The sequence below is a fragment of the Miniopterus natalensis genome, chromosome X (assembly GCF_054644295.1).
Source record: "Miniopterus natalensis isolate mMinNat1 chromosome X, mMinNat1.hap1, whole genome shotgun sequence".
In the NCBI taxonomy this organism is placed as follows: domain Eukaryota; kingdom Metazoa; phylum Chordata; class Mammalia; order Chiroptera; family Miniopteridae; genus Miniopterus; species Miniopterus natalensis.
In genome coordinates, this window is record NC_142103.1 from 14,375,637 (window position 1) to 14,391,253 (window position 15,617).

Consider the following 15,617-nt stretch of genomic DNA (forward strand, 5'->3'; position numbering starts at 1 on the left):
GTTTCACAAGTCATATATAATATATACTGGTTTGGAGGAAATGTAATTTTATCATCAGTTGGGTTATCAGATCTTCAATAGTGAAAAAAAGGACATCTTAGTTTAAGGATTAGTTTACATTGAAATTTTTATTTACCTTGCTAATTTTATTCTTTTAAACCCCATGTTTGTGCCTTTTGATTTGTATTTGTATATTTAAACACTTTGTGCGACTTTCAGCTACTCTGGGCAGTTGAAAAGTAGAAAGTCATACATGATACCTGAAAATGAGTTTCATCACAAAGACCCTCCTCCGAGGAATGCAGTTGCCAGTGTACAAAATGGGCCTGGTGGTGGGTCTTCTTCATCATCGATAGGAAGTGCATCTAAATCTGATGAAAGCAGTGCTGAGGAGAATGGTATGCTTTTTTGTAGAAATTTATAAACAGTATGTTTTGTTTGAACAAACTGAAATGTTTACTTGTCACATGACAAGTAAAATGCTGCCTTATAATTAATTTTTTATTCACTAGGTAGGAGTATTAACTGTCAAGAAGTAACCAATCCTTTGTTTCTTTCTAATTAATCTAATTATTTTGCTGTGAAATTGTAGTTGACTTATTTTCAGGGGATTGTCAAATAAAATCTTACCTTTATTTCAGATAAATCAAGGGAGAGATCTCAGTGTGGTGTGAAAGCTGTTAATAAAGCTTCTAGTGCCACACCGAAAGGGAATTCAAGCAATGGAAATAGTGGCTCGAACAGGTAGGAACAAGTCAGTAAGAAACCCTTCATGATATAAAACATGAAATATATTTTATGACTGTTTGTCTTAAAATCTTATATTTTTATTCTTAAGCAGCAAAACCGTTAAAGAAAATGACAAAGAAAAAGGGAAAGAGAAAGAAAAAGAGAAAAAAGAAAAGACTCCAGCTACTACTCCAGAGGCCAGGGTACTTGGTAAAGATGGTAAAGAAAAACCGAAGGAAGAGCGACCAAATAAAGATGAAAAAGCAAGAGAGACGAAGGAAAGAACACCTAAGTCCGACAAAGAGAAAGAAAAATTCAAGAAGGAAGACAAAGCTAAAGATGAGAAATTCAAGACCACTGTCCCCAACGTAGAATCAAAATCGACTCAAGAGAAGGAAAGAGAGAAGGAGCCATCCAGAGAAAGAGATATAGCAAAGGAAATGAAATCAAAGGAAAATGTAAAAGGAGGAGAAAAAACACCAGTTTCTGGGTCTTTGAAGTCACCTGTTCCCCGATCAGATATTACTGAGCCTGAAAGGGGCAAGTTTGCCTTTCTTTATATTTGTTTACCTTTGGCCTTTGTAATGTATAGTTGCTTTTTGTCTCCTTGTTTTGGCAAGTTATCTAGGAACTTTACTGGGGGCAACTAATACCTGATGACCTTAAAAGTTGGTGATTTTTTGAAGTGTTTGGAAAAAGTGGAAATATGCCTTATTGTGACTATTGCTTTTTTCCCCAACAGAACAAAAACGCCGCAAAATTGATACCCACCCTTCTCCATCACATTCCTCAACAGTAAAGGTTAGTATAGCCTGAGGAAGGCAGCGTCCATGTTAGGCTCACCTGTTTGGAATACGTGTCCTGACTTCCTTCAAGTCTTGTGCCAAGTATTCACTGGAGCCACTGGAGGTTTCATGTTGCATTAGAAAATGAATTTTTTACATATTGGTGGACTGATATTTTTTTCCCTATTGAGTATTTTTGTAATAAAAATGTTACAACTTCAAGGACTGAGCACTAATTTTGTAGTGTTTCAAAGTGCAAGAGAAATTTTACCCAGAAGTGCCTCACTGCTTTAAGCAGTCTTTTTGGAGTGCAATAGTGGCTACAAGCAAATGAATCTTTTCAGCAGAATGAAGCCTATTTTTCGGCATAAATGTTGAAGAATATATAGCACTGAAGACTTCCTGGATGATGCAGGATAAACAAGATACCTCTGAATTCATCAAGCTTCTTGATGAGCATCATACCGATGTGTGCCTTCTAAGAAGGAATCTTGAAAGGAGTTCCATTTTAAAGTCTCCTTGGTGATCAGTTCTCCTGTAGTGTATATTCAGTGAGCATGCAGCTTCTGTTGTATCTTCCCTTGGAGGTTTGTTTATACCCATTGGGTTCCCAACAAGTTGAACCTTGCGTTACGATAAAAGCAGATGTGGCATCCAGTCCTACCACCAAGCAAAGAGAAACCCCAGGCATTCAACTGCAGCACAAAATCGTGGGTGTAGCCTTCTTGAAGACTCAGGGTAGCCATTCCTTGCTCCATATTTAATTTTAATTCTAAAGTCATCTAATTTCATGGAATCTTTGAATTTGCAATACGTTGAACTTTTAAAACTGTAAGTTAACTAATTCTTCATCAAGAGCACTGTGGTGGAATACCGTAATTTATTTCCTTTCCTTTCTTTGAAGTGCTTTGTTTTTGTTTTTGTTTTTGTTTTTTTCCGGGAGGTATGAGAATCACCATCAAAGGCAAAAAAAAAAAGTGATTAGTCTTTCATAAAATACATTTTGTTTTCTCATTAATATAATGCCACTTAGTTTTCTGGCTAGGATATGAAATGTAATATTTATTTATGTTCAAGCCACAGTAAAGTAAAAATTGAAACCTCCCAATTAAAGAAAAACTATGAAAATATAAGATAGTGTTGTTCTTCCACAGTGACTTCCACTATTTTAAACTTTTTGTGTAGGAAAAAAATCTTTTGATTTCTTAAGCCTCCTAACATTACCTATAACTTGCAGTGTAATGAAAAATGTGGCATTGACATTTATTTTTAAATTCTGAGCAGAGAAAGTTTTATTTGTTACATCGAATACATATAATTTAGTTTTTTAACATTACAATTCCATTACATGGTTTTGCTTTTCTTTTTTATTGTTGCTATTCATATAATAGTGGCATCACGAGATTTATCCTCACAAGAAGTAGCTGGTTTATTTCCAGGTTACAGCCATACTTCCCAAAGTTCTTCTGGGTTCTGAGAACTATGCCAGCTCACCTGTCATCTCCATTCATTTTCTACAGGACAGTCTCATCGAACTCAAGGAGTCTTCAGCAAAGGTTTGAGTCTTTTAAAATCATCATGCCTAAGTAAAACAAAAAAATTCTTTATTTCATTTATTTAGTAGATACCCTTGCCTTAGTAAATTCAGTAAGCTAGTAGGATAACCTTTAAAAATATCTATCACAAATTGAAACAATGGATGACAATGGTCCCTTTTAATGAGATTGTTATAAAATGTGTGTAATATGGCAACATTTCTATAATCTCTCCTTGCTTGCTGTGTTATGCATTACCCTTTTATGCTTCAAAATCTGGAAATTAAGGTTTGGGGAAGACATTGTTGGTTGTTTTGGGGAGTAGGCTTATATAATTTCTTAAATCTGTCAGGCTATTTTCTGACTTTTTTTAGACAGCCCGAAAGACCAAAAAATAAATTTGATGCATTCACATAACCATCCTGAAAACTGAGCCCATCTCAATCCATAAAATTCTTTATATTACCTATGCTGAGCTACCTTTTTGGTAGTTGTAGCATAATATCAAGAAATATGGTTTATGTAAACTAATCATTTTCCTGGAGGGGAATACTCAACTTGATGGTTGTGTTTACATGTCAGTATTAATTCTTGCCTATTACTCCACTTTCTTGAGTAGTACTACTACTAAAAATAATGTGCAGTTTGTATATCTTATTACAGAGTTCATTTCATTATTGTAGTTGAATTGTCCATTGTTCATGTTATTTTGTCTTTATTATTATAAAACTTGTACTCTCCTTTACTTTGATATTCTACTTTGCCTCCTCTTATATATCTGCTAAGTATGATTCCTTACTGGTGGACCAATACAAAATGAAATTTTGAAACAAAGCCAGTTGACAGTACCAACTGCTTTTAGATATATAGCTTTACAATGAAATGTCTGTGGATATTGGGCAAATAAGCATTACTTTTTAACAGTTTAGATTAGCCAATGTGCCTGTGTCCTAAAATTGTAGCATTGTTTTTAGAATATACTGTATTAATCAAGAGTATCAGCTGTACTGTGAATGCTTTCTTTTAAAGTAAAACTTTTTATTGGCTAAATTAAATATGTACTGCAATATAGTAGGTTTTCACAACCAGTTTGGGATTTTGTATGTCAGTCTTAACCATCAGTGTGGCTTGTGTGGGCTATTTTAAATTCATGGATTTACAATGTTACCTTGTGAGTATTTATTTCCTGAAACATACTTTGAAGCAGTTTGAAACCTGCTGTTATAGTTAACTGGGTTTTCTAATCAATGAAGATTATGGTTCTTTACATTTGTGAAAGCCTTTTGAAAATAAAACATATGTGAGAGAAACATATGTTATCTCATTTCGTGCTCATTACAGTGCTATGAGGTAGATAGGGCAGTTGTAGTGTATTTTTGACTAAGAGACTGAAGAAGTTCTTCCTTTCCCAGTGGCATATAACTTGTCAGTATCAAACCTTGGACTACAGTTAAGGTTCCTCAGGTGTTCTTACCACAATGAAAAAAAATTACAAGAAAAGAAATTACGGTTCCTTGATTCTTGGCACCCATTTCAACAGTAGTTGACAGGGTTCCTAACTCCTTTAGTATGTTTGTCTTGTTTTTTAAAATTATAATTATTCAAGCCAATCTTCCCATCTCTTCGCTTTTAAAAAAATGATGGTGACTTTTGGGACATTTAAAATTTAATAGATTTATTCCACAGTCAAACAGAAAATTTTGAAAGTGGCATATGAATATACTTATAAAAATTATATGACTCATACCACTTTTCATATCCTTAGTACTTTAGTATGGTACCTGGCAATATTATTCAGTGTTCAGTAAATATTTGAAATAGTTTTAGGCCTTTGGACTTGGTAAAGCATCCAAAGTTTACTGGCCTGCATAGTAGTTGCATTTTTATGTATCTAGGAAATTGTAATAGCGTATGAATGTTTTAGAAAAAAAATTACTGGACTTTGAATGATCTCTAAAATCGATCTCTATACACTTATTGTTCCTGGGGTAGCTTTTACTTTTCAGAGGACTTGAAAGACGTGTGTCTATTTTTTTCATTCTGTCTTGTCACTTGTACATATAAAATTGTTTCCCTGCTTTAGTTTAACCTTTTAGTTATGCTCTGGGATATTCTTTTTAAAATTGAATTACTGTTTTCACTTGCTAATCCATGGTAAAACATACTACATGGATTTGGCTTTTCAAGTAGGATTAGTTAAAGGAAGAAAAATCTAGCTTAATATCCAAATATTTTGTCAGTTCACCTTCCACCCCAGTTTCCAATTGGCATATTTCCCGTTTGGTCAGTTGTGCTTTTACCTAGCAGTCCTACTAGCTGCATTTGATAAAGAATGTGTGAAAAGCATGCTCCTTTAACCTAGGTTCGATGTAATTTAGGAGGGCAGAAATAACTACCTCAGAAGAGAATGCTGCTCTTAATTCTGTTACCATCTTAAAACAAGGATTTACAACCAAACCCAAGCCTGTAAGTGAGGCTGTCTTTATATATTGTAGCCTTAATAAAGTCAATGTAGCAGTATTCTCTGAAAGAGATTTTGAAAATCAAATTGTTTTTTGGACCTAATGATCCTAATGTCAATAAAAGCAAATAAAAAACAAAATTCAACAATGCTTCATGCAGATCAATTTAACAAATCATTAATTTTATTTGGCAGACATGTATTGAGCACTCACTGTGTGTGTACAAGGCCACTAGTAAGTGCGTAAAAGTAGAAAAGACACATTAGCTCCCCTACCATACTGGAAACTATGTTATGGACAAAAGTAAATTATATGAATTTAACAGGGAATACCTGTCACAAAAAGGTTAATATGAAATGAGTTCACCAGAAAAAGAGCTGCAGAGTTGAGAGACAGTTGTACTGATGATGACTTCTGAGCCGTCTTCTAAGGCTAAGTAGGATTTTAAGAGATTAAGGTAAAAATGAACAACCATTTTGGTGAAGAGAACTGGGAAGGACAGGATGTTAGAGAGCATAGTAGGCACAGCATAAAGTGCATTGGGTGCTCCCTAGTAGGATATAATTGTGCAAAGATTGCAAAGAGCTTGGAATACCTAAGCTAAAGAGTATGTATTTTATCCCATAGGTAATGAGAGACTTTGTTTTGTGGAAAAGAGTATTGTGATCAGAACTATTCTTAGAAGGGTAGAAAGAAGGAATAGAATTGAGTACATTTCTAAACTAAAATTTTCTAGGTTTCTCAATGTCTTGCAGAACAGAATTCAAGTTAGGCACAGTTAAAAACCTCATTCTTGTGTGTGTGTGTGCTTGCGCGTGCATGCTTATTTGTAACAAAAACCTTTTTGCTTCTATTGGGAGAATTAAGCAATACCTTTAGAGAAATCTTTTTTGAGTATTGCCGCAATATATTATTTCCATTGTCTTACCAGTTTCATGAGTAATATAGGAATACACTTCATATATAGAAAATCTTGAAGTGTCATTTAGTGTATTATACCCAGCAAGAGTACATTTTGCACAAGCACTTTTATGACTGTTTCTCATTCTCTTGCTCTTTGTTATTAATGAATATTTTATTTCAGTTGATCACCAACTTTTAAACATTGAAATTTTAAAGAATCTACTTCTGCATTGCTATTTCTGAGCCAGCTGAATTGAAAATATTTGGTGGTGTTAAAAAATGTGTTTCTTTAATTCTCAAACTGATGGTTGTCTTTTTTCATGTATCCCTTTGAATACCAAAGGATTTCGTTGTGTAAAAATATTTGACTTCTGACTCACTATTCTTTTCATTGCTAAGGTATATCTAGAATTGTGTAGTTATGTAATGAGTTATATTCAGTATTCTGCTGCCTAATACTTTTAATGTCTTAAACATAAGCTTGTAGCACAGTTATAAATGCTGTAAGGTTCGGTATTTGATTGCTTCCTCAATAATGTCTTTTATAATGGATTTCCGTATTTACCACTTGCATAAGTAAGGTTATCTCTTAATTATTTAGAGTTAGAAAATTCTTGATCTTTGGCTGTTTTATTGCCTGTGGGCCTTTTGGCAGAGAAAAAAAGAGGCAGAGGAGAACAGCAGTTTATCATTTTTCCGTCTTTGAGGCATCTCATCATCCTCAGCTGACTATGGTTTTCTGAGTTATTTAGAACTAGTAAGACAAATTTCACAGTTAGTTGTGATTATTTGATAGAAGTTTGAGTGCTTTCAGAGTGGAGATTATGTAGCCTTTATATTCGTAAAAATAATTTAGGATAATCTATGCGTGGTGTACTCTGAGGCAGAAAAGACTTAGTAGTCATGGCTAGGCTTTATACTTTTGCTCACTGTCATTGATTGCCTATCAGTAGATGGTATAATTACTTAAAATTTCCATGATTATGTAGAGGTTTGTAATTTTTTTAAAGTAGAGAAAAGTCTAGTCACTATTTTTCACATGTGGACTCTTGTAATGGTGGTTATAGGTCTTCACAATAGAGCTATACAAGGAACTGTAGCTTGTGAATTTACTAATGACTCTCAGTCGAGGCAGGAATGAACTGATAATTTTTATAAGGCCAAGAATTGAAGTCTTTGCATAATTTGTGCCATGCTCTTTTATTTTACCTCTTATAATCCAGACAGCTGACCAGTTTTGACTTTGAGTCTAACTACCAATTGTCTTTCATTACATAAACAATCAAGCAAATGATACCAATACTGGAAAACTAATAATCTTTAGTAATGTTGCCTTAATTTAACAGCTCTACCTTAATCATACTCCTTCACCACTGTCCAAGAGTAAGGAGAGAGAAATGGACAAGAAAGATTTGGACAAGTCAAGGGAAAGATCCAGAGAAAGAGAGAAAAAAGATGAAAAGGACAGGAAAGAGCGGAAAAGGGTTTGTAATTTTTTAAAACTAGTTTGGAAAGCTCATTATCATGTACAAAAGTATGTTTGTTGCCTAGTTTTAAAGTACTAGTTTGTTGCATGGCAATCTGTTATTTAGTGTTTTAACTGGTATTTTCACCCTAAAGTGTGTTTGAATCTTTACAGTAATAAGGATCTTCAGCCTAATAATCTCTCCCAGCTCTGCTTGTCTTTCATGTCATTTTACCAAGTATGTGAAACTACCACAAATATTCTACAATGCTGTGCCCTTGTATAGAAGTAGTACTTTAAAACAAAAACATAAACTCTTGATCAATGTAGTTCACAATTCTTGGTTCTAGGATCATTCAAACAATGACCGTGAAGTGCTACCAGACTTAACCAAGAGGCGAAAAGAGGAAAATGGAACAAGTAGGTAGACCTATCAATACTTTTGAAGCAATTGTCAAACTGAATTGGAAACAACTTTCATGATTCTCTTTTATAATTTTAGTGGCTGTTTCAAAACACAAAAGTGAAAGTCCATGTGAGTCTCCTTATCCAAATGAGAAAGACAAAGAAAAAAATAAGTCAAAATCTTCAGGCAAAGAAAAAGGCAGTGATTCCTTTAAATCTGAAAAGATGGATAAAATCTCCTCCAGTGGCAAAAAGGTAAATTAGGAAAACAAAGGAACAATATACTTTTCTTAGAAAATTAAGCCTTTGAAAATTTAGCGAATGTTGAGGTTCTTTTGTAGCCAAATAGTCTTTTGTTAATTATTTGGGATGGGAAAGATGAGACATTAGGGGAGGGCAGGTTATCTGGGGAATTCGAGCCAGTTCAGTCCCAAATTACTGGGAGGTAGAATTAGTTTACCTCTCAAATTCCTTTTCTCTCCAGTCCACTCCCACCTATTTCTGTTCATTGAGTTTCATCCTTTCTTTTTGTGCTTTCTTTTTTCTCCACCAACAATGCTTTTTAATTTCTCTTTATTTATGAGATTAAAATATGGTTACATGTATTCTCCTCGATCATTACAATACCATAAAGTCAAAAATGTTTAATTGTGATTTTAAACATTTTTATAATATTTCTCCCAATAACCTTATGTGTTTGTAATTTCTATTTGATTCTCACATTAAGTGTAGTTTGCATTCTCCTAGATACTAATGGATGATATTCAAAATACATCTCATACATCTGTCATTAAGTAAGCAAGTCATTACTAAAGTGTCAAGTGTTTACAAAGCATTATTATGTTGTATATTCAAAATATGTGTATTTTACATATTTATAGTGAAATTTATAGTTGTTAAAAGCAGTTTTGGAAAATTATAAGGTGATAGTTTAAAAAAATTTCTATATGCTTTAAAGGGGAGGTTGCTCCTTTTAAATATTTTTTTAATTGAGTTAAAATTTACTTAAAATTAACCATTTTAAAGTATGCAATCAGTGGCATTTAGTATATTTACAATGTTGTGTAATCACCATCTCTATCTAGTTCCAAAACATTTCCATCACCTCAAAGGGAAACGCCATACCCATTAAGCAGCATTCCCCATTTTCTGCTTCCTTTATCCCTTGGAAAAACTAATCTGCTTTCTGTCTCTGCGGATTTACCAATTTTGGATATTTCATATAAGTGGGATCATATAATAAAGTGGCCTTTTGTGTCTTGACTTCTTTCACTTAGCATAATGTTTTTGAGATTTTTCCATGGTGTAGCATGAATCAGTATTTCATTTCTTTATATGGCTAAATAATATTTCATTGTATGAATATTAGCACATTTGTTGACCATTTGTCATTTGATGGACTTTTGCGTTTTCCACCTTTTGGCTATTGTGAATAGTGCTGCTATGAAGTATATGTTTGAAAACTGTTTTACAATCTCGTGTGTGTATACCCAGGAGTGGAATTTCTGGGTCATATGGTAATGCTATGTTTACCTTTTTTGAGGAACCACAAACTGTTTTCCACAGTGGCAGCACAGTTTATCTTTCTATCAGCAATGCACGAGGGTGCCAATTTCTCTACATTCTTGCCAACATTTTTTTCTTTTTAAAAAATTAAATTTTTTAAATTTTTATTATAGAGCCATCCTAGTGGGTGTGAAGTGGCATCTCATTGTGGTTTTGATTTTGCATTTCCTTACCGACTAATGATGTTGAGCATCTTTTCATGTGCTTTTTGGCCATTTGTATATCCTCTTTGGAGAAATCTATTCAGATGCTTTGGCCACTTTTAATTGGATTATTTGTCTTTTTGTTGCTCAGTTGTAAGAATTCTTTATATAATCTGATACTTAGACCCTTATGAGATCTATGATTTGCAAATATTTTCTCCCACTTCGTAGGTTGTCTTTTCACTTTCTTGATAGCGTTACTTGATGCATGAAAGTGTTTATTTGATGAAGTCCAATTCTTTGTTGTTGCTTGTGCTTTTGGTGTCATATTAAATAAGTTTTTGAAGAAAAATTTATGACTGGTGGGTGATTGAAAAGGGATTTTGAGCTGATTTTTTTTATTTGGTTTTCCCTCCCCCAACTAATTCCACCATTCCTTATAGGAGTCCAGGCATGATAAAGAAAAGATAGAAAAGAAAGAGAAACGGGACAGTTCAGGAGGAAAGGAAGAGAAGAAACAATATCCTTTTCATCTTATTGATGCTTTTAATCAGTGAAATGGAAAGCTTTGATACTGTTCATGTTTAGAATTGCACCCTTGTAGTACGTGCTCTAAATGCTTAAGAGCCTCTTAGCTTTTAAATGGTCTCTCCAGTTAATCCTCTCAAATGTAAGAAATGTGGAAGTGAGAGAGTTGATCTATTTTTTTCTACCTTCTTTGTTGACTGAGGTTGTTTTATGCCATCAAGGGATTTGGAATCCTTCTGGCTGTGTTATCATTGAGAGGAAGAAAAAGAACAGAGTCCCTTGGGCTGGGAGCATGGGGAATTGAAGGGCAAGATGATGCAGCAGACAAGCAGAGCTGGTAGAGTTTGAGGCTACCAGGCTGGTCAGAGGCAAGTAGGCCTGCAAGCTAAGGGATTATACTAAAAGATGAGACACCATTCTTTTTTTCCCTAGTTTTCCCCTTAATTTGTCATCTACTCATAAGTCCTCGGACAAACACAGATAATGAAGACTTTCCATCAAGGTGAGTGTTCTCTCACCTCCTTTTCATTTAAAGAAAAATTTTATAAAATGAGGTCTGATAATGTTGAAGAAATTAGATCCATTTTGCAAAGTACAACTAGAATTTTTCACCTAAATGTAATGACTAGGTCTTTGGGTATAGATGCAAAACAAGATACACAGTTATTTTTAAGCTGTTTTCATTATAAGCTTGCTGATTAGCTATGCATTTTTTTTTTGTTTGTTTCTTTGTTTTTAGCACCAAGATGTATTTAAGAACATCTGGCTTTCTCTTCACCACTCATTCCCATCTTCTCTGGATAATTAATTACCTTTTTAAAGTGCCTATAGCCTTGTAGGTGGTCATGGCATCTGCATTTTACAGGTGAAGAAATTGAGACTTTGAAAGGTTAAGTTGAGGAGAGTGACAGAGACTCTAGCTGACAGCCAATATTTAAACGTAGGTCTCCTTGCGCTTTCATGTTCTCTGTTCTTTTTGCCTGTTCATGCAGACATGTTCAAAATTTTTAAGTTTTTGTGTCTCTTTTTCTAGCAGTGCCCAAGTTTTGCAAAGCCAAAAAATATGGCCTGTGCTTTTAGTTCTGGAATTTAAAACCTGCAACTTTGTTTTCAAGGTAGTTTTGCCTTATGCAAGATTTTAAAAGTGTTTTAACCATCTTAAATAAATTGTATGTGGACAGTAGTTCACTGTCTTTGTGGATAGTGTTCACAACCTAATATAGACTTTTTTGAGCATGCACTCAGGTCATCATCTAAATAGTTATTGTTTGGTGATGCCTTAGGATTATTGAGGTATGTAGGATGATTTGCCCTCTACATTTAATGGTTTGATATGGCTGTGTTTGAAGTTGTTGACTCCCTTTTTTTTTTTTATAGTCCATTTTCCTGCTTCCATATTAGCTATCACTTCTTAATGATATCAAGTATGCTTGCTGTCTATACCCTCCCCCTAATATTATTTGCTGCTGCTAATCTTTTATAAAACCATATAAATAACCAAGGCTGTTTACAGTTGTTTTAAGAGTTAGAAATGTCTGAGAGCCCATTCTGTATAAGGGTATGAGCTTTAGGGTATAGATTTGTCATAGTTATTTTGGCTGCAAAGCAGGGTTTTGAGGTTGCCAGATAGGTTACCTCCTGACTCGTGGTGTACTTTTTCTGCTTTGTTATTCTGTGCTTGTTATCTAAGTAGTAGAGTAGGGTAAAATGAGAGTTAAGAGAGAGCATTTCAAATTTAGGAATTTTAAAAAAGTAGAAATATTCTAGAAGTAATATTATTGCCCATTCTTCAATTCTAGTCATCCCCTGCCCCAACAACTAGCTATCTTCTCTAGTGAACTATAAACTCTTAATCTTTTTTAAAAAAAATTCTTCACCTTAACCTTTCTTTTCATTTGGCATTTTGCTTTTTGCTTTCACCTGGTCTTATTAAAAACAACAAAAAGACCTACCTGTTATATCTTTGTTAGGAATGGACCAGCCATAACCGCCACCTTTCACTGTGATTTTACTCATCTCTCCCTACTCGGTACCTAAGTGTTACTCTTTGGTATGTGAAAGTTATGCTAAAGATTCCTTTGAGTTCCTCACATGAGCCATGGATTATTCGTACTTCATCCCTCTATGTGAGCTCTCCAGACCCAAGGCAGGAAAAGGCTGGCCTTGTTGTTAGGTGTTAGGCTGGTGGTCTTGTAGCATAGCTTCTCAATTCAGATAACCTTTTCAGATTCGTTTAGCGCGATGGTCATCCTGTTCAGTTTCTTGCTGATGGTTATGTACTGTACTTTCTTCTTGGGTAGACTCTTAATTTTGTGAGGCTCTGGTTGATATTTCCTTTTTACAGCTGCCTCCTATTGGATATATTCTGGGGTTGGTCAGGTCTTTCCGTTGTTCTTCCTTTACCTTTAGAGGCCTCATCATTTTGGATTGGCACCATTTAACTTGAGGCTACTTCAAGTCTGCTGCTTCCTGATGTTTTTTATTTATTTTACATTCTACAGAAAGGAGAGCCGCTGTGTATCTCACATTTCTGTGATTCAGAGGTGTCATTAATTTTAAGAATCATTGGTTTCTAGAACTGTTTTTTGAGAAGGGTGAATAGAGAAATGACATTCATTCTAAGTATCACCCTGATTTCAGAATCATTAAAATGATTGCATTAGAGTTAAGAAAATACAGGTATAAATGTGACCCAGATTAAATTCTCTGCAAAGTCTTTTGTCTTCTTTTCTTGTCTCAGCACAATTTTCTGCTTGTTCTCTGTATCTTGTTACTTATTATTGCTAAAGTCTTTGTTCAAATTCCTCATCTCTCCTTGATTTAGTTCCTTGAGCACTACTAGCTGCTTTGCCTTTAACCTTTCCTTTAGTTTAATCTTTTTTTAAAATTTATATATTTTTAAAATTTATCTTTATTGTTGAAAGTATTACAGGCATCCCATTTTCCCCCCCATTGACCCCTTCCACCTTGCTCCCACCCTCTTCCCCAGGCCTTCACCCCATTATTGTCTGTGCCTAGTTTAATCTTTAAAAATTCCTGCCAATTAAAATTTTCTTCTTAGAACCATCCTTTAGCTTCTCAATTTTAATTTGTTACCTTTGGTCCTCAATTGATGAATGTTGAGCTCAAATAAATCATTGAGAGCCCCTTTAGAGCCATATGCTATACTAAACCGAAACTTTCTCCGAGACTTTGAGAAGCTCAATCTTGGACTTTATTCTTGATTTCAAAGAACATTAGCAGTTAGCTATATCTTCTCCATCTGTATTTGTAATATACTGCATTCCTATTCTAATCCTCCACTCCAACAAGGCCTAATATATTTTGCAGGTCTGTCTCACCTCCAGTCTCATACATGTAACCTAATTAATTATTTTATGCTTTAAACCCAAGGTTGTAAATTCTCAGTCCTTGGGCAGAACGTGGCTTGTTATACATACCTTCTGGACCTTACACAATATTTAACATTTTAAAAAAGTGGTCACCTTTAAAAATCAGGAGAGTTGACAAATCAGAGCTTCAGTGTCTCTTGGAAACTTGGGACATCTGGCAACATTGTGTCCTGATTTCTCTATGGCAGCAATCAGCTAGACCTGCCTGGGTGCTGCCCCCACCCCGCCTTATATAGAGGGTGGGTCTTTTTTAATGTAGTTTACTTCAGTTAGCCCCCACCCAGCTCATTCATTGGTTTCCATTATATACTAACCCCTGTAAACAATTGATTTTGCAATTACTGTTAGGAACCTTGTTTCTTCAGTCCATGCTTGGACTGAAGCACTCAGTACTTATTTGAGGACTGTTGCCATGTAGAGGCATAGTCCTAGATCAGGGGTGGGGAGCATCCAGCCCGCGGGCTGTATACGGAATCATTTGGTTTGGCCCTTCCAAGGCCTCACCAAAGAGAAGCAGTTCCAGCCATCACATTCGTGGTGAGTTAATTGTTTGACCAAATAGAGCAGGCTAATTTTTAAGTTGATAATTTTGTATGGCCTGCAAATGATGTTATAAATATCCAAGTGGCTGTTGGCAGAAAAAAGGTTCCAGACCCCTGTACCTAGATGCTGGTAATGTGTTAGAGAGTGTTTAATTAAGTTTCTTTCTCAGTAGTTTCCCATTGCTTACCTGTGTGTGGGCTTACCTATAGAGTCCTAGTCACCGATTCTTACTTATATATGAGTATGTTACATGTCCCTGTCCTTAGAGTGTGATCTTGTTAAAGGCAATAAACTTCATTCCTTCCTTCTAATCAAACAGCCAAGTATTTTTCTTTATTACCTGCTAGGTTTCAGCAACTCTTAATTTTACATGGAGAGCTATGTACAGAAGTATTAAGTATATTTCTTTGGGATTGATGAGAAACAGCACTGACTTTTTTCTCTCTCTTCTCTCAAAAGAAGGTTCAGTTTATTTTCAGCATTTGATTGATAGTATACTGTTAAGAAGTTGCTTTGTATGCTGCAACATATTTTTTGAGGGCAGGTTTATTATGTTTTCATTTGGGTCTGTATGTAGTAATCATTGGATGTGTACACAAGTTTTTTTAAAAAAATATTTTTATTGATTTCAGAGAGAGGAAGGGAGAGTGGGGGAGAGAGATAGAAACATCAATGATGAGAGAGTCATTGATCTGCTGCCTCCTGCACGCCCCCTTCTATGGATTGAGCCCGAAACCTGGGCATATGCCCTGACCAGGAATTGAACTGGTGACCTCTTGGTTCATGGGTCGATGCTCAACCACTGAGCAATACCAGCCATGCCATGTGTACAAAGGTTTTGTTAGGAGATAGAAATCCTTTATACTTTTAAAAGAACTGGGTGTGAGTTCTGTGCACTGATATTCATAGGCACTGAAAAGTTGGAGAAAACAGGAGAAATTTTCTATTTCTTACTTCCACTTAAGGTAGACCAAATATTCACTAAGGTGCTGTGTTGTTTTTTATCTGGACATAGGCATGAGCACTTAAAAAAGGCTCCTGTGCCACATTTACCCCTGAGTGTGACTATCCCCGATACATGCATTTTTCCTGAGAGTTACCTCTGGGTACACTAAGATTCAGGTCAACAAAATCCCAGTTTTAACTGAGGTAACATTTTAC

At 35.0% G+C, this 15,617-nt stretch overlaps 1 protein-coding gene across 7 annotated transcripts in view; it reads left to right on the forward strand.

Moving 5' to 3' along the window:
- Window positions 1-15,617, forward strand: part of THOC2 (THO complex subunit 2) — a 100,557-nt gene that overhangs the window by 80,282 nt on the left and 4,658 nt on the right. For 2 of the 7 annotated variants that reach the window (XM_016197063.2, XM_016197064.2), the window contains exons 29-38: window positions 220-398; window positions 642-744; window positions 839-1,269; window positions 1,472-1,530; window positions 3,035-3,070; window positions 7,761-7,898; window positions 8,230-8,299; window positions 8,382-8,539; window positions 10,437-10,513; window positions 10,978-11,023. In XM_016197063.2, coding sequence (XP_016052549.2) covers window positions 220-398; window positions 642-744; window positions 839-1,269; window positions 1,472-1,530; window positions 3,035-3,070; window positions 7,761-7,898; window positions 8,230-8,299; window positions 8,382-8,539; window positions 10,437-10,513; window positions 10,978-11,005 — 1,279 coding nt within the window. In that variant the 3' untranslated portion in view covers window positions 11,006-11,023. Of the gene's footprint in view, window positions 1-219; window positions 399-641; window positions 745-838; window positions 1,270-1,471; window positions 1,531-2,938; window positions 3,071-7,760; window positions 7,899-8,229; window positions 8,300-8,381; window positions 8,540-10,436; window positions 10,946-10,977; window positions 11,024-15,617 lie in introns of those variants that run through there. The other 5 variants (XM_087813680.1, XM_087813681.1, XM_087813682.1 and 2 more) reach the window with 4 other exon arrangements.